Source organism: Aphis gossypii, chromosome 2 (assembly GCF_020184175.1).
Source record: "Aphis gossypii isolate Hap1 chromosome 2, ASM2018417v2, whole genome shotgun sequence".
In the NCBI taxonomy this organism is placed as follows: Eukaryota; Metazoa; Arthropoda; class Insecta; order Hemiptera; family Aphididae; genus Aphis; species Aphis gossypii.
Window position 1 is genome coordinate 48772355 of NC_065531.1, and position 20114 is coordinate 48792468.

At 23.1% G+C, this 20114-nt stretch overlaps 1 protein-coding gene across 10 annotated transcripts in view; it reads left to right on the forward strand.

Annotated features, from left to right (window-relative positions):
* LOC114120466 (diuretic hormone receptor-like) overlaps window positions 1-20114 on the forward strand; it is a 70895-nt gene that overhangs the window by 15142 nt on the left and 35639 nt on the right. For 3 of the 10 annotated variants that reach the window (XM_027982377.2, XM_027982380.2, XM_050201003.1), the window contains exons 5-12: window positions 1512-1605; window positions 2146-2239; window positions 2318-2398; window positions 9164-9228; window positions 12615-12731; window positions 14519-14707; window positions 15081-15247; window positions 15337-15367. In XM_027982377.2, coding sequence (XP_027838178.2) covers window positions 1512-1605; window positions 2146-2239; window positions 2318-2398; window positions 9164-9228; window positions 12615-12731; window positions 14519-14707; window positions 15081-15247; window positions 15337-15367 — 838 coding nt within the window. The remainder of the gene's footprint in view (window positions 1-1511; window positions 1606-2145; window positions 2240-2317; window positions 2399-9163; window positions 9229-12614; window positions 12732-14518; window positions 14708-15080; window positions 15248-15336; window positions 15368-20114) is intronic. The other 7 variants (XR_007604094.1, XM_027982378.2, XM_027982381.2 and 4 more) reach the window with 3 other exon arrangements.

Genomic DNA, 20114 nt, shown 5'->3' on the forward strand with positions numbered 1-20114 from the left:
GTGAACTACACTTATTTCAAGATAAATCTTGACAATTCTTGGTTTATATTTAAGATCCGTATTATTCGTTTTTCGAATGTAATTATTTATCATCGCTTTTAAATTTAAAGATTTTTGCTAAAGTAGTTCGTCTTACTCATTCTTGTATCTTACCAGACAACTTTTATTTATTTATTTCTATTTAAACTTTACAGCATTGAAGAAGGCTGCAAATGTGTAATTAATTGTGGATTTTATTTTATTGTTGACCAAATTTTGTTTTGGTTACTATAAGAGTACGCATTGACTATTGACCATCTAAATATTAATCAAATAATTATTTATTATTTATTTAATTTATTGTTGTTTTTTTTTGTTGCTTTTATGAATGTTCGTGTAAGTTTTGATTTATACTAATAGCTTTGATTTATAATTTAAAATATTTAATTACTAAAAATACTAATGGTTAGGTTAATTTGTTCAACAGTGTTTTTTTGTTGAGTTTGGCATATTCAATGTCAAAATAAAGTAAATATCTCATCAAAAGTTATTTATTAAATTTCTGTCATAAAATAATTTTAATGTGTGAGATTTATTTATTTATTTTATTCGTTTAGGCTAGTATTTTACAGTCTACCTGCGTTCTGTATATTTGCTCAAAATATGTGACTAAGTTCTAAAAATTAACTTGGCAAATAATTTTGTTTTATATTTGTATTTTCGAAAGTTTAACCGTATCAGCTAAAAACAACAGTACCTTGTAGTTTAGTTATATTTTGTATAGCTTAAAACATGCTGAGGGCGTATAAATTGGGTCTTGTATCAGTTGTATCTAATATAGTAATATGTTATTGTTATTTCACGAATACCTATGTGTTATAAAGAAATGGATCTTGTAAACTTCAAAGATATACGCTTTTGTATCCTTTTTTTATTAAGTTTATAAGGTCATTAAAACAACGTTTTAAGCTATTTTTGATTATGATGAATATTTCCATTAGAAAAAAATTATAATAATAATAAATAAATAATCATAATTTTACGATTTATATCGACCAAATGAATACCTACTTATACAACGACATTGATTCATCATTTAAAATAATACGAATAATTTAATAAAACGGTAAAATGTACATTGTAAAAATAATTACTGTATAATATTATTTTTAACTTAATAGAATGGTTTTATAGCTTTTTGAACTTTGAAAATATTGATACTGTACCATAAGATTTATAACTTATAGCCTTAAGATAGCCAGGTTATAGGAACACGTATTTTTTGTTTTAAATATCTTCTGTGTCTGTTTGATTGAATATTCTACAAATAAACATATTATTTAAATTTAATTTCTGATGAGTGGATTGTTCACAAAGTATATTTTTCGTCTAATTCGTCGCTAATTATCACATATTATTATTGTATTAATTATTTATATAGGTATTATTATATAATATAATTAAATACATATACAATCATAGTATGTTTGATATGTATTAGTGTATAAATGTAAAATATTAATTTTTTTCAGAGATTTACGGTGCTTGAGAAACACAATACACACAAATTTGATGTGTACTTATATACTATCTGATTTTACATGGATATTGACGTCAACATTACAGGTTTGTAAATAATTTACAAAACAAAATCCGCATAAGTTATGTTTTTAATATTTTGTATATAAGTTATTTATAATTAATGGTTTAGCAAGTCAAAAAAATTTAACTACTCTGTGTAAGAAAATGTGTTTAATATTATTGAATCAAACGTTCATTTACTATTAATCTAAGAATTCAATATCAATAAAAACGTAATTGAAACAATATTTAAATGTAAACATTTTTAAAAAATAATGACTTATGAAGTTATAGCAGCATATAGAAAAATAATAAATATTGTTTATAAGTGTATGTAATTTTTTTTAATTTTATATTTTTAAATATTTCAAACTCGTTCGTAAAATTTAACAATATTATTAACCATAATCCATATTATAGTTCTTTTCTCAATTTATCTTACTTGGATATTGAACGTCTAAGGCTAATAGGTATTATCTAGGTAGATTCGAAAATTAAATAAATAGAAAATAAAAAATTATTATTTATTTTTTGAATATATATATTATTAAAAAAAAAAAAATAATAATTATACATTTGTTTTAGGAATGGCTTTCAGCTAGTAATAATGCTTGTGTATTATTTACATTTTCATTACATTATTTTGTTTTGACAAATTTCTTTTGGATGTTTGTCGAAGGTAAGAATTATTTAAAATTTTTTAACGGGCAATTAAATTGATTTATTAATGATTTATTGTTTAAACATTTGTAAATAGGCTTGTACCTGTATATTTTGGTTGTTGAAACTTTTACCAGGGAAAATATCAAGCTCCGCGTTTACATGTCTATTGGCTGGGGTAAGTTTTATATTTATAATATTACGTATTAAATAAAAATAAAAAATTATTTATTTGTCCCAATAAAATTTAATGTCCCAACATAATACATATAAAAAAAATATAAAAATTACCGTGCAAGTATACAACTGATTTAAACCAAGTCTTGAGAAATATTTGTAGCTCTGCTCGTAGATGTTTTTTTAATACAATCGTTAATTTTAAACGATGGATACATTAAATGCAAAAAAACAACCCAAAATACATATAGTCACGATTTTCACACGCCATAAATTAATTTTACCATAGCGTTTTTGAATTATATACTTTTATACGTATATCAAATAAAAACCAATTAAATGACTCAACGAAAATATTTATTGAATATAACTTATTATTAAACATTTAATAAAAGAACCAATGAAATACTTTGGCGACCATGTGCATAGAATACATTATTTTAACGATAATCTGCTAATATAATTAGTATATTTTTGTTTTGTGCATCAGAGGCGTAGAGTTTATTATATGTAACAAACAATTTTTTTTTTTTTGTTGATTGTTTGCCTGTTATAGTTCAAAATATGATATTTATATTCATATTACATACTTCAATGTTATATCTCAAAATTCAAAAGTTACTACGCATTAAAATAGCAAATATTTAATAATAATTATATACCAAGTATTAGTATTATTTTTAATTTGTTTATATAAAACTAATAAATAATTATCAAAGACAGTAAATGATTTAATAGTGTTAAAGTTGTATAGTTACGATTCAACTATAAATGTAAAATTCATAATAATTTCCATATTACCTGGGCTTTATTAAAATTAAAGAAGATATTTAATTTAAATTTTAACATATTGATTATGTGTAGGTATAATATGAAGAACTATGCATATATATTATATAGTATATATGATTAGCTATATAAGTTCTAAAACGTTTCTATTATTAAAAATTAACTAGTGAATTTATGATTTAGGGGAAGATACAGCTAATTGAGAAATTAGAATCATTTATAAATATCTTGTGTACACGTATTGTTAATTTTTTATATTCTGTAGATTGTAGATGGATAAATAATGAATATGACTAGGATTGACCTAAACAATCTTAAAATATTACCTTAAAATGACCTAAAGCGATATTTTCAAACATTAATCTACCAAAGAATGTAAAAATGCCTTTAAAATTAAAAAAAAAAAAGTCCTAAAAAGTTCTAATCAAAATAAAAATCATATATTTAAATATTTATAATGAATCATAAAATTGTTGATGATCGACTCACATTTTATATTTTAAAATATGTCTCCCGTAGCTCAGGGTAGTTTTACCCAAAGTTTTTTTTTGCCCCCCCCCCCCTCTAAAAAAAAAATTACACAATTTTTGTCATTATTTGTAAGTACAAATATTTGTGAATCGTCATTTTTTACTACGAATTGAATAAAGTCTAAATTAAGAAACCGTATTCACATTTCACAATTCATCTTTAAAATCGTGCATCAAATTAACCACCACAGGATATTCAATTGATATTAAAAAATTGGATTCTGAAAAACAATGACAATCATCACAATTTTTTCTTTTGGCGGTACCCAGTGTTTTTATGAAAGAGTAAATTGGCCCGCCAATTTCAAAAGGTTGGATCACCCTCCTGTTGATCATAAAAAAATACAAAATCCTATATTATACTAGCCTTGATAATGAATAATGATAAAAAGGTATTGATTTAAAAACCATGGTTTTTTTAAAAAAAATAAAATATACCTAAATCGTCACCTACATATTAAATACAAATTTTACATAAGTATTATCTCAGTTTTATATTTATTGAACATACAATGATATGTTTAGCAAGTGTATTTTAATTTGTATTTAGATGTATAAGAAAAATAAAATAAATATGTTTAGCTTACTTTGTTTCATACATTTTTAGATTTTAAAAATGCAACATAAAATGTGTTGCTAATTTAGTTATATTATATTTATTTTGTAGTTTTGTACAATATAAGAATTTAACTGAATACCCAAAAATGTCCGTAAACTTTTTAAATACCTTTAGTCTTCATAATGTGTTATAGAAAACTATATAATATTATATACATAAATATAATATATAATGTTTATTGCAATTTTAATTAATAGTTATATAATATCTTTAAAGTAATATTGTTATTAACGTAGAAGTTAGGTTAATTAAAAATGGTTATATTTTTAAAAAATGTTTGTATTTCTGACTATTGTTGTTATCATCTCAAAAGCTGAGAAATTGATAAAACTAACACTTCAAAGGGTACAAAAAGTTTATAAAAGTAAACACATTCTTATAGTTCTAGACGTTTTAGTGTTTAGTATAAACACTAAAGGTACTAAATAAAATACATTAAATATTAATCATTACTTTTAAATTTACTACTTATAAAAAATTCATTAATAATGGTTTATAATTTTACTTTGTTAATAAAAAAAAAAACCAAGAAAGTTCCAATATTATGAATTTGTTTTACTTGAAATACTTTCATTTATTTACTTATTTTTGTTTGTTAAAACAGTTTTTATTGTACGTTAAATTGATTTTTCAATTTTTTTTTTGTAATATTTATTGATTATCATTTTCATTAACTGTTTATTTCAATGTAGTGAAATGAAAAAATGATAAAACATAAAACCAAGAAGAACAATTTCATTGAAAGCTTTTATTGAATCCTATTTGAATTAATTGATAAATACATAACCTACATAAGATTGCAATAAATTTACATTCTAAATTATTTATCACAATGGTAGTTCATTTAAATAAAGATTTTACTCGAATAATGCTTTTGCTTGGGACCTGGACCATTATACGAGTTTCCTCAGTGAATTATATTTTCATTATGAAATAAAATCATTTTGTTGCATATATTTACTTAATTTAATTTTAAATACTTTTAGAGATTTATGTATTTTATTCAATAATTAGAATAAGTACGTAAAAAATTATTATTTTAATAATTATTCATGCATTTATATAAATTGGAAATTTTTATTTGTCATCGTCTAATGATTTTATCTGTTGATATGTTTTGTACATTTTTCAAACAAAAATATTTTATTTGTTGTTCATTTTAGATATATTATATTGGATGTTATAAATTTATACCTATAATAAACTGAAGTAAGTATACACTATATGGGATTTTCTAGTTATTTAAAAGAGTATCTTATACGATTTTGGAGTTCAGAGCTTTTAGAGTTTAAAAACAGATTTATTTTTCAGAATATTCAAGGAACTTTCTGAATGTTTTGTATTTACCAGCTTGTAAAATTATTTAAGTTACCTAAATATAATCAGCAATAATATGATGTATTATTTATAAATGAATATTAAAGGTTGGTTGATTATTTTCAAGTATTAAAATGATCAGAGATTTTAAATAGGTATTGGTATAGTATTGTAAGAGTTAAACCTTCAATTTATCAGTTTCTCATATTTGAATAACGATGTGAATTATGGTCCGATTTGTAGTGCGTAGGTCATAGCTCATGATTTGAAAATTCTGTTGTGCATTTTAACATTGGTGTATTGTAGTTTAAACAATATACTACATGGGTTATTACTGTTTTGTTTTTGTTGTAAAAATCAAGTTTATTTGGTTCAAGTATTATATTAGTATTATTTTATTCCAAGAGGTATAAAAGTTTAATTTTTGAATTACAATTGAGAATGTTTATGAGGAACAGTATAATATATAGTATACATATTTAAGTCATTGAATTTTAGTTTTATTTTCGTATACTTTCTGTGTTCGATATAAACATACATGGCTCAGTTTTACGTTTTGAGTTTATTGTTAATTATAATGTTATAGGTACTATACGAGTTAATACTCCATGAATGTAATATAAGTTATGATTTATTAGAATTTACATATTATATTAGTTCAAACATTATCATAAATTATTGCTTATTTATGTTATTTAGTTCGAAGTTAAAAGAGATAGACACCTTTTTTTTTTCATTGATATACCTAACTGAAAGAAGAAAATTTCTGAAAAATGTAAAATCCCGTTTTTAATATACTATATAAGTAAATTATATTTATAAGGATATTTTTTTGTACTTTAAATCAAACAATAATTTCATAGACATTGTTATTATAATGATAAAAAATATTGATGACATTTAAGAAATACCTATAGGTACATTTATCAGAGTTATATTGTTCTGGTCACATAAAGTTATCGACGTTTTTTCTAATAATTATTCATATTGCATTTTAGAGTATTATTGTATTAAATACTCTTTTGTCATTTTGGATAAATACTTAAGACATTAATAAGTTACTCAAGGAAGAATATCAAATAAATGGAAGAACTTATAATTTTATAAAATATTCAATGGTTGTAATATTTCAAAGAAAATATAAATTTCTAAATATTTTGTGGCAAAAATAAGTACACATTAGTTATTTATGAGATAATTAAAAAAAAAATATTTTTAACTATAAATCTAATCAATTTAGAAAGTTCTGAAGTGTGAGTAGGTATTATATATTATTTATAAATGTGTTAGCTGATCAGAATAATCAGGTAGTTATCATTTTTCTTAGTTTTAGTTATACAATATCTTTTAATTTAAAAATATAATTAGGATAATTTATATTTATATATCATGTAAGAGCATAAATAAGTCTAAAATTGATAACTAATGCCTGTCACCTAGTTGTGTTTTTATCATTCACTGTGGATGGCTAACTTAGACGACTCCATGTTTTATTTTATGGCAGTATCCTATCACTTATCGGAGTTGTCGGTTAGTTGATTTAAAAGTTATAGATGACTCCGTTGTATATAAAAAAAACATTATAATTTATACCTAATTATATGCAGTTTATGGTTTTAAAAATGTATTTTTATCAGTCAAATTTTTAGGAATATTATTTTTAAGGGTTAATTTATGCTGTCTTGACTAATGACAAAAAAATGTTTTGTACCGCGTTTGACATTAATGAATGTTTTTTTTTTTTTTTGAATAAAAATTCGGGTATATTGTGATACTTTGGTAACGTTGAAACTGACTATTTAGAAAACACAAAGATTATTAAAATTTATGATTTATTTTCTTTAAAATAAAACTTAAATTCCTTTTAAATGCTGTAAAAATGATGTAATACTCAGTATTTCTGTCACTCAATAATTTTGATATTAACATTTTTATGTTTTAAGTAGTTAAGTCACTATAGCATATTTTTGATTTCACAAATCAAATTTTAAACCATAGACAGCTAAATGATAAAATATAACATTGATTATTATGATTGTTAGCTATCAATTTATATATATATATATTGTGTAGAATTTACACTAATGAACACATTCTTAAAGCGATGAGACTAGAGATGTTAATCACAATATAATTGTTTAAAGTATATTGTTTATTTATATTGAAAGGATGTTTGTGAAGTATTATCTCTTATACTAAAATAGCCAATATATTTTAAAATTTAAAAGTTTGTCTTAAATTTATTCACCTTTAATGGGAAACGTGTAAAACACTTGCTATTATTTGCATAGCAATTTAATTCGAGGAGGAGTTGACTATAAATATACTAGTATTTCTTGTTCAATTGATAAAAATCTTTACATTTCTTATTTTTTATACTATAGTATAAAACTAAGTTCACAAAATGTAAAACGGCAATAATGTATTTATAGTTTTCGTAACTATTAGATGTGGGGTATGAATTAAACCAAGGTGATCATATATTTTTTTTTTAATATAGAACACTTTTTATAATAAGTAAAAAAATGCATTATTAATTGTTAATACATGAAACAATATATAATATATATATAAGTATTATAAATTCTATGAAGAACGGGAGAATCCTGTTTAAATCACGAAGTATGATCACCCTAAATTAAACTCCAAAAATAGATGAGTCTATTATAATTTTCATTTAAATGACTAATCAGATTGAAGTTTCGAAAGTTGTTATTGTTAAATTAATCCTAGATGAGATGTAGCATCTGATGTTACTGGAAAAGTACTATGCAACTTGTCATATTCGTCGTCGGGCTGAGATGTAAAATATTAATTCGATTTTTATAGAATAAAATATTGTTTGATGATAAAAGATAAATAATATTGTATAGAAATATTACTAGATAAAAAGAAGTTGATCTTTATTATATCTAATAAATCTATAAAACTGATTTTTGATGTATTCACATACAATTATTATTCTCGTATATGTTTCTAGGTTCTTAACTCCTAAACTACTTATTTTTGGAAAAGAGACAACTTTATCCATAGTTTGCTGTGACTTATAATCAGTGTCGAGTTAGTTACTTTACTCGTTACTAAGAGATTAAAATAACAAAGTTACCTACTTTACTAGTTACTTAAATAAAATCGTAATAGAATTACTTTAATTTTAGGTAATTTGAAGTGACTACCTATATGTTATTTCTATGTTGAAAAAAAAACAAATATTTCACATGTATTTCTCTAATTCAACTTAACAACCAGTATACGTAGAAATACTATTAGGTATAATTTAAAAAATATATAATATAATATATTATTTTATAAAATTCGACAATATTTTTTTCTCTAAAAATATTGTTGGAACGTTGATTCTGTCTTATTATAATATTTAAATACGATTATAAACTTGGATAATATGTATTTAAGTATGCAAAATAAAAATGTATTTATTTAAATTTAAATACTTTAAAAATGTTTTTGATAAGTATCAATAATATAAATGATAATGATTATAATGTTACAGGTGTTCCACTTGTAATTATGATTGTTTGGGGTGTTTCTAAGATCATCACACCAATGGAAATAGAGGTAAGTTCAATATATATTAATGAATTTTAAAGTCAGCTAAGTATTATATGAATCTAAAATTAATTAATATTTTTTTGTCTTCTCAAAGTTTAACGATTAAGTTTTGGAAGTTTATTGATAATCTTATTTTTTTTATCTTTAGTAACTTTTTAATCATTGGGACTGAAAAACTTGTTAACGAAACATTAAGTTTAAACTGAACAATGTGCATCACTTATAATCATCATTTTTTAAGTACATAGTATAATATATTTATGATATTAGTTTTAATACAAATTTAAAAACAACAGAAAACAACTGGGTTTCATAATATATTGCTCCGAAACAATATTTAACATAGTTTATGATCATTTTTTTTAACTAAAATATTTTATGTGTTTAGATTACAATTAATTGAGTTTTAAAAATTGTTTATGCATTTCTATTCAAGTATTTTTTTTTGCCAAATATCTGGTACTATAGTATATACCTTAAAGGATTAATTTGAAAAATAAATTTAGTTTTTGAAAGAACCTAAAAAAAAAAATAAATAAATAATTTTAAATATTTATTATATTATTATTCGAAACAATTTTGTAAATAACTTCGATGTTTTCACATGATTAAATTTTATACCTATAAATATTAAAATGTATAAAATAAGTTTGTATTTACAATTTTGTATTGCAATATACCTATTGTTATTTTTTATATTATGATAATCTGGAAGTGTAAAAATTATATCATGCATAGAAAATACTTATACCTAAATATCATGATTTATAAAATCTATATTTCAACAACTGATTTTGTTAAAAACTAGTTTATCATAAATAATAATATTTTTCCCACAGTTATTTTAAAGAGTAAAAACTGATGATCAGCTGAAGTATAATTATAAAAAATTGTATTCTAAAAATTACCTTAACGTCACATTTATCGTTATAATTAGAATTTAATATAAATTACTTACAATAGTACAAATAATTTATAAAGTATCCTTAGACATCGAAGCAGACATACTGTGTTCGCTCGGAATTGTCTTTCGTAGGTATCTAATGATTTAGGTATCATAAAATTAAAATTTATCGCACATCTATGACTTACTCAATTACGAAATGAACTCAAAACCTACTATACAGCAGGGCGATTTTTTATTTTTTTTTTTTTGTCTGACATTAACTTTGGGAGTAGTAAATTAGATAGTTAAACAGATTTATTTTAATATTAAGTATTTGTATCAATTAAATTGCGATTTTTTTTCATTTATTTTTTTTTCATATATTTCATGATTTTTTTAAACGATTATTTTTGATAGATTTTGATTTGGATAAACTAGATAAAGTAACATTAGGAAGATTGACCACAGATCCGTCAAAAAAGCAAAGAACTATGTTCGTTGATGACTGCACAAATACACTCGTGCCTCCGTACCAATAAAAATGGTTTAACTACGGGCTTGATAGATACTTGGAAAATATAATTTTTCAGTTGTTGTTAATTTTGTTTATTATATGAATTGATCAGAGGAGAAACATAATAACAAATCATTGTTTTACTCCTATTGTACTCACCCTCTAGTGACTAACATACACGTTTAGTTATTTTTGACTGATAAAATTAGTAGCGCATTTTTTTTATACTTATCAAATGTATTTAAATTATCCATCAATAATTTGAAAGTATTTAAATGAAAAAGTTAAAAATGGATTAAATATTGTAGTATATTTGCTTAAATCATTTAAAATTATAGTTGTTGATTTATTAAAAAAATACATAGTCATAGTCTTAATTTTTACTTATTAGTAGACAGGCATACACGATATAGCTTGTCATGATGCTTAGGTTCTTATGACTGTTTGAACCGTCGAGGTGGAGTAGGTGGACAGTGTTTTGACTTAAGTTTTATATAAAATCAAAAAATTAATAAATTTAAACAATAGTAACTATTTTCATGAAAATTGTATCGGTAATTATTGACTGGCTTGCTCCTAGTCATAGTTTTAAGTTATAAGCGTAAGAATTAGAAAGTAATACAAAAATCGTCAATTATAACGTATGGTTGCTATTATATAAATTAATATTTAAAACTAATCTTACATATGTTTTTATAAATCTACAGTATTTTTTTTCTATTTTTCAGTTAAGCATAACAATTTATCAAAGTCCTTTACAGTCTATATGGGATAGAACTGTTCTATATACTTAGATAGATAGGAATTCATAGCAGTACCTGGAATGCGTGCTGATTACTGCAGCACGCAGCATACAGTTGCAGATTTGTTAGAAATGTTAAAAGTATTATATTTATCGTTTTGATATTTATCAAACACTAAATGGTTTTCTTGTAATCCAATACAAACTTAAGCTTAAGTAACATGAGCCATTGAGCAGACTTCAGACATCTTATCAGTTGTATGACTTAATCAATCGCGAATTGTCTAGCAGCTATTTACGTGAGATCTACAATTATCACCCATTCATTCAGCTGTCATGACAGTTAGTATTTTATACTTTAGTTTTGTTACCTCGTGTCTGACTATCAAATTTACTTGATGTTTCCCTGTAAGTGATTTTGAGCATAAACTTTGTAGAGAAAACGTGGGTAGTGGGTGTTGACGTATTTTTATTTTTTTGATTTGCACTGTGTAGTCAGTGAACAAACAATTGTTATTTGAATTATTATTTTATATTTAAGTGTTTAATTGTTGATGTCAATAAGCAGTCAATGAAATTCTGTACTTAATTATAATAAGTAATATATTATATACATTAATACATTATATAAACACTATATTCATAGTAAAAATATATCTTATGAGTTATAGTTTTATTATGTTTTGAATATTGATTAATATTGTTAACATTTATTTATATTTATTTAAGAGTATAGTTAATCAAATATTAGTATAGGTAGTATCAACTACATTATTAATACTTTTATTTCATTTTTTATCATTTATAATATTTTTGTAAAACGTTATAGTACCTATACCTATTTAACCTAATTAACGTACCTATTTTATGATAATAATTATTTTTTTTTAAATTGTTAATCTGACTTATATACCATGTTCACAATATAAAATAAATAAATAATACAATTATTCACCTTGAAGAATTTAAAATGTATACCTATGTAATATGTATAATACGCATAAAACTAATGACAAGCTATGAAAGTGAAAAATTGATCATAAACATTGATTAATAATAATAATAATGAACACAACTTTGTATTGTTCTTATCAAGTACAATAACAATTATACGATCGTAATATTAAAATGCATTATTCAACATAATGAGTAGTAAGATTTTAATTTAACATTAAAACTATTTTTGTTAGTCGAAAAATTAAATACCACCAGCAGAAAATCTAAGGCATATATTATTATTTCTGTTTCAGGAAAGAAGCGATTCTTGTTCATGGATGACACCACATCCCGTGCATGATTGGATCTATCAAGGGCCGGCGATAATAGTGCTGATAGTAAATTTAGTTTTTCTATCAAAAATAATGTGGGTAAGTTGACTTTTGTTTTCATATTTAAATTTTAATAAAATATCCGTGCAAATAAAATAAAAATATAAATATAAATTAATTTCTAAAGTTAATTTAAGTCTTGGATGTGTGAAGTGACAGAGGATAATCTTTAAAATTAAGGTACAATTTCACTAATCTAAACTTTTAAATGCTAACAAATAAATAACTATTAGTAAAAATTTAAGAATATTGGTGTATATATAGATTATAGACATATAAATATTATATCATATATTGCAGTAATGTATTTGATTATTTGAATATTACAAATAATTTATTAAATAATATAGTATAAATTTAAATTATAGTATGTAAGGATATTTTTAGAACAAATAACGTAAATTAACTGAAACAGTAACTTGTAAAAACAAGTATAATTTTACACCCTTAAAATACTCATAGTTTATTTTATTTTAAGTGTTTGTTAATATGTGTGTGTGATCACGAAATTTTTATTGAAATTTATGTGTGCGTAAGTGTGTTTTCTGAAACCTGAGTGTATTTTACGAGATAACTGGGGAGTAACGTATACAACAAAGTAAGAAGTGTAAAGTACCATAACTTCATTCAAATATATTAATGTGTAAACGATTGATAAAAGTTTTTATTGTTAAACGTTTTAGGATCTACTCCAAGACCAACTATTTTTGGTGGTGTTAAAAATAATTCATATACAATTTACGGTCATCAAATTATTTTTATAGATGATCTAAGTTGATAAAATATTATACACTGGAAATTCTTAAATTATAAAAATAATGATACTTTTTTGTAAATTATTAGCTGCATATTTGTATCGTTTATTTTAAAAATAAGCTTGAATAGGTAACTATTGTAATTTAAATTAATTATAGGTACTTTATTAAGATATTTGTAATATCTAGTTCAAATAGTCGTATGTATCATCCCAATAGCTTTTCTTTATTAAAAATATATCCAATTTCAATTCAATGGATTGTGCAATTAATTAAATTAAATTTATGTGGATAACTATTAAACTGATGTCTATTGAGGGTTTTATTTTTATTTTTGTTTATACCAACGATAATATTTTAAAAATATTCATTTAAAATGTTACCTATATAATAAAATATAATCTAATACTTTATTTTTGGACTATTAATTAACTAGTATATTGGTCATAACTACTCATAAGTTAACAACCATACAATAAATAATTTACAATTTTGTGTGTTGTAATTTGTAATTATCTAATAAAATCTGTATCAAATAAACAGTATAATAGTTTATATTAATTTATATGGTTATAACTTAATGTTATAAGTTAATGAATATTTAGATTTAAATTAATTGATGTTTTTGTCGTTTTTGATTATTTTTCAATAATTACCTATTATTATTGTGTTATAGAATTATTATAACCAACATTTAGGTAAAAAGTATAAAAATGTTAGGTTTAAACGAAAATTTAAATCAAAGATTTTAATTTTGATTTTACCGTTTGCTGAGCGTTTATAAGTTATTATTTTTAATTTGTGTTGGAAAAACATAGTAATTAATAATAAATATCTTAAAAAAAATAATATTTTACACGTCCTACTAACAGAAATATTAGTTGATCATATTTTAAACTCGTGTAATAAAATAATCAACCAAATTCAGAGGTTCTTATGGCACCTTACAGATTGCAATGTAAAATTATATGTAAAAGTTAGATAGTTACCTAACTTTAGTTTTTAGTTTTCTGGTAATTTGTTTAAATCTACTATTTTTTTTTTAATAAACTAAATATATTATATTTGTAGGTACTAATAACAAAGTTAAGGTCAGCGAATTCGGCTGAAACGCAACAATACCGTAAAGCCAGTAAAGCTTTGTTAGTTCTTATACCATTGTTAGGTGTTACCTATATACTAACGATGGTCGGGCCTACGGAATCCGGTACTTACGCTAACTATTATTCTTATGGCAGAGCTACACTTTTGTCTATGCAGGTAAGCTTAAAAAGCTTGATAAAGATATAACAATTATTATTATTAAGAAAAAATCAGTTAGGTATCTCAGATTTCTGGGACTAAACTTGATTGATATTCACAGGATTCGTTTAATATAGTATAATCTGAATAATAACTTATAATAATTTAATGAATGTTCTTTATCTAATAAAATATAATATATAAATTTAATCTTGATTTATGGTTTTATGCGATTATATTATTTAAAATTATAAAATAATGAATATTTTAAAATGACCTAATTTTAACTTAGTTTTTATTTTAATTCTCGATACATTCATTACAGTGTTGGATTATATTTTTATGCCATTTTAAATTAAAATTTTTATAATTTATTTGTATTTATCTACAGGGCTTTATGGTGGCAATATTTTACTGTTTTGTCAATTCCGAAGTAAAGAACACGTTCAAACATCATTTAGATCGATGGAATGAGGAAAGAAATCTGAGAACCCGCGGTAGCCGAAGATTTACTTATTCAAAAGATTGGTCACCAAATACAAGGTCCGATAGTGTCAGGTATTTTTTTAATATTCTTGATGTCTTGATGTAAATTTGAATTGAAACAATCATTCTTATTTGTGAATGGTGATCAAATATTTTTATAGGTGGTCAATGTCTAGAAGATTACCCTCTCAAGTATAATAACAATTTTTTTTTGATTTTTAACAAATTCATAATATTTTATTATCAATTATACCTAAATAAAATTGATGTGGTTAAGTGTCTTAGTTAAATAATAAATTAATGTATTTAAATACTATGTAAAAGCTGTTGTATTTTTCAATATACTATTGTTTAGGTAATTAATTACACACTAATCAACACAATATAACGCAAAAAATAGTTAAATTATACAATTTTACCCACTATACTTGGCACTTCATTAATATTAGGTAGCTTAAATTATTTTTATTTTTTTATTTAATATAAATAGCTTATCAATACTTTCTATTTTTATAAATATTATTTAATTTGAGTTCATATAATATATTGAATTATAATAAGTATCTATGTAACTTTTCAATAATTAAATCAACAATAAATTAGGGCTATTGAGAAAATGTATTATGAAACACATTGAAAGTTACATTTGTACTTATATATATAGGTATATACAACTCGATATAACTTCAGATTAAACTATTTTTTTATTATTGTAATTATTCAGGCAATTTTTGATGAAAGAAGTTGGCAATTTAATTAAACAATTCTTTTAATTAATTTTTCATTAGAAAAACTGTGATTACTTACAATTTAGTGTTGTCTTTTTTGATGTAGAGTTAATATAAAAATGTCTATGAGAATGATAACAATTACATTAAAATAACAAACCATACTTTATTAAAAAATTATAAAAAAAACTCTGATAACAATAATATTTACTATAAAAAAATAATAAAATTTGCATTAACAATAATAGTAGTTCTATATTTAAATTAAAATTTTAGGTTGTTTTAAATTTAAACACGTGAAATAAAATATAAAATATGGAACAATTATTCATTATTTATTTAATATTTTCTTGTGTATTTAAAATCTCGGTCAATTGGCTAATAAACCGTCATACAAATTTAGTATTAAATTATTTAGAAAGTAATTTGATATAATAATAGTTTTTTAAAAAATTGATGTAATCGTTAGGAAAATTTTAATAGATTGTAAAATGTTTTAAAAGAAGAATAATAAAAATTATACTGATTTGAATTAAATCACGACGTTAATTGATTAAATCATTTAATAGATAATTTTGAGTATAGATTCTACAATTAACTAAAATTCGACACTACAATAAACACAAAATTAAGTCTTATTGGAAACGAAATTTAGATTTTAAGTGCAATGAGACAGAAACAATGTAACGCAATTGTTTTTAGGTTCTGAATGATGTGATTTACATATTGTATTAAAATGATGACACATTTATACCAGAAAAAAATTCTTCTAACTCCAACTTTTTGGACTTTATCATACTATGTGTTTTTACGACTCTGGGTAAAACAAATCTAGTTGACCGGAAAAACAAATCACATTAATTCTAACTTAAGCATTACACTAGTACGTTTCACCGGTATCGATCGATTTCTGCAGCTGAGCGTACAAAATAAGATGGTTTATGATAAAATAGATAGAACTTTGAGAGGGGATAGTCAAAAATAAAAATGGTAGTACTTTTAAAATATATATTTAAGAAAGAAAAAAATAAAAAATTTGAATATATTATTCGCAATAGCGGATTTTAGCAAATCAATTTTTTTTTTTGTAATTTTAAAATGACATTTTCACCAAAGATTTACAATACAAATTTTAAGATAATATATTATATTTTTGCTATTTTTGAGAAATTTAGACGTATAAGATAATATACCTATAATACAAAATAAATATTTTTTTTTTTTGATTTATGTTGATTAATACATTTTTTCAAAATTAAAAAGGTTAAATATTTGATAAAAGATTTCTCATAAGTTATTACTGTAATATTGAATAAACATAGGCATAATTTTTCTTTTTAAAAGAATTTTATTTAATTATTATAATAATTTTAATTATAATATATATTATTAATTTTAAACGTCTACGGTCAAGCATTAAAAACACGAGAACACAGATATAAGTTGACGAAGACTTAGACCACTATTTGACAATAGCAAATTTTTCGCTCAAGCTTTCAACTAAATGGAAAAAACATTAACAAACAAGTAAAATGTTAAATTAGATAAAGAAAAAATAAAAAACGATGCCGAAATTAATACTTTTAAAAGGAAAGGAACTACGGAACTCGTAAAGCATGACCAAACACAAATGGAAGATAAAACAGCCTAATCTCAACCTAGACAAAAATCAAAGACTTATAATTAAAGCAGCGGAATGCTTGACAGTAGAAAAATCAAAAAAGAAAAACCATTGGTTCAATGATAAATGTAAAAAGGCGATTAAAAAACAACAGGAAACAAGAAAAAAATATGATGCAAGATCCTATTAAGGATTACGTGGAAAATTACACGAGGTTACGTAATGCAGCAAATAAAATTGTAAGACTACTATTGTTAAGTATGCATGCAAGACCTGAGCAACAACGAAAAGCAATGAATAAAAACTTTTAATATTTAAACGAAAAGTCCCAATGAAAATATAATATGGTCCTACACTAAGCCAAGAATCAGGAAGTTACGAAAGGAAAAAATAAAGAGATCGAAAGAATTTTCAACATAAAAATAGTATAGAAAACTGTATGCAAGTTAAAAGGCTAGTAGATTGAGTAGGCCATGTATGTCAGACAATAGACAAACTAATACGAAAGGTCTTAGTCAACAAACCTAACGAAAAAAGATAAAGAATAGTAAACCCCACCGTCGTTGGTTTGATAGAATAGACAAACATTTGAAAAACCTAAGAATGACAAGAACTGAAGATGTCTATGTTTGGTGAATTTGGGAAGAACTACCAGAAATATAATAAAAATAATAATATAATATATTAATATTATATAAAATTATTTATTTTTTTTATAAAACAGGTAGGCGAATGTAAAAAATAAAAAGAATAATATTTAACAAACAAGTAGCTTACAGTGTACAAGAATTTACAATTACTTTTAAACAAATGGCAATATTTTATAACGAATATTATACAAAATCAGTTTCAACTGTACCGATTCTACACACATTTTGTATGATACTTTGTATAATATCAGTCAGATTATCAAGAGATATTTCAGACTACAAAAATAATGATTTCGTAATATTGCTGTAATTTCTAAGTTAACTGCAGTTTGTAGCCCCTATTTTTTTTCTTGATATAACGTTTCGTACTACATATTTTCGTTTATAAATTGAGATATAGATAATGGATGTATAGGTATATATTATGTACACACACACATGTATTGAATCATACCTATAGCAACTTTTTGCACCATTTAAAACCATTGTAATTAAGAAAAAACTTCTACAATGTTTTAAGAAATATAGTTCTTAAAGTATAATATGTCACTTGTACACATTTTTCAAAACCTTAAAGAAAATTTCATATTAGTATATTACTCAATTTATATCAAGGTTAATAAATATAAAGTAATAACTAATAACTATAAATAATAGCTGTTGATGTTTTGAAAATATACACCAAAACAAAAACTATTGTTGTAACTTTTGTCGGTGTACAAAGCCGTTGAGATGAAAAGTAATTTGCTCTCACACGATGTTTCTCTTTCAAAAGTGTTTAGCACATTTCCATCATAGAGAATTGTCAAGTCTAAAGCAAGACCACAAAACATCCGTTTAATGACGTCAATAGGTAGCCTTATTAATAGGTCTGCAGAACGTAAATATATATTTAAAATGTTTACTTATATCTCCAAGGTGAAAAAAGAATTTATTTCTGTGATAGGAAAATCGATGGATTTAATTAAACTATTTCTAAAGATTATTTAATAACTAAATCGCTTTACTGTGGTAATCGTTTAAAAATTCTTGAGTAATTATAGGTACCTATACTCGAAGAGAAAGGATTTTCTTACTTTTTTATACTTGGCAACCCAACACCTATACAATTTGAGTCAATTACCATCCATATTTGCATTATTCTACCCCTATCGGTTTTTGAGAATATTGAGCTTTTATTAAAATTAATTTCATTGTACTAGTAATAAATGTTTTCAAGTTTCCAATATTAGTCACAAGGTCACCGATCTTTCATTGTTATTGGCTATTGCAGACACATACAACACCGATAAGTATAATGCATTGGTCAAATATCTTATTGTAGAACGTAGATTGCGTTAAATCATATGAGTATAGATGTGACTTATATTATGGTGCATATACCACCAACTACAAGGTTGTTTGTCTAAAAAAAAATATTAATGATAGGTAACTGCAAAACGCAATACGTTGAATACATGATAATTTTATTATCTAGAATTTCGTTCCTTTGTTTTACTTCGTCATTCAGAGAAGTAATTTAAAACGGTATAAAAAACGAGATCTTTAATTTTAACAAACTGATACTGACTAGCATTTAATGTTAAAGGTTACAATATTATGATTTATACTTTATACTTTATAATATTATTATTTAAACAATCATACAACATTGTTAAAATAATTTAAATATAATAATTAAATTCCTTATCTTTTTAAACAAAACTAAATAATTTCAATTTTTAGTTAATAAGTAAGTACTGAATTTATATTCTCTTAAAATGCTTAAAACATGATGCTAATATTTTCTAAAAAACTTTCAAATATTTTCATTATAATCTCTTAGAAATTTAAAAAATGATCAAAAATTTTCGATGTATGCTTTAATATTATGCAATATGCAATTTTTTTTTATAAAATTTCTTTAATTAATTAGTGAGGTATTATATTTGCATATTAGA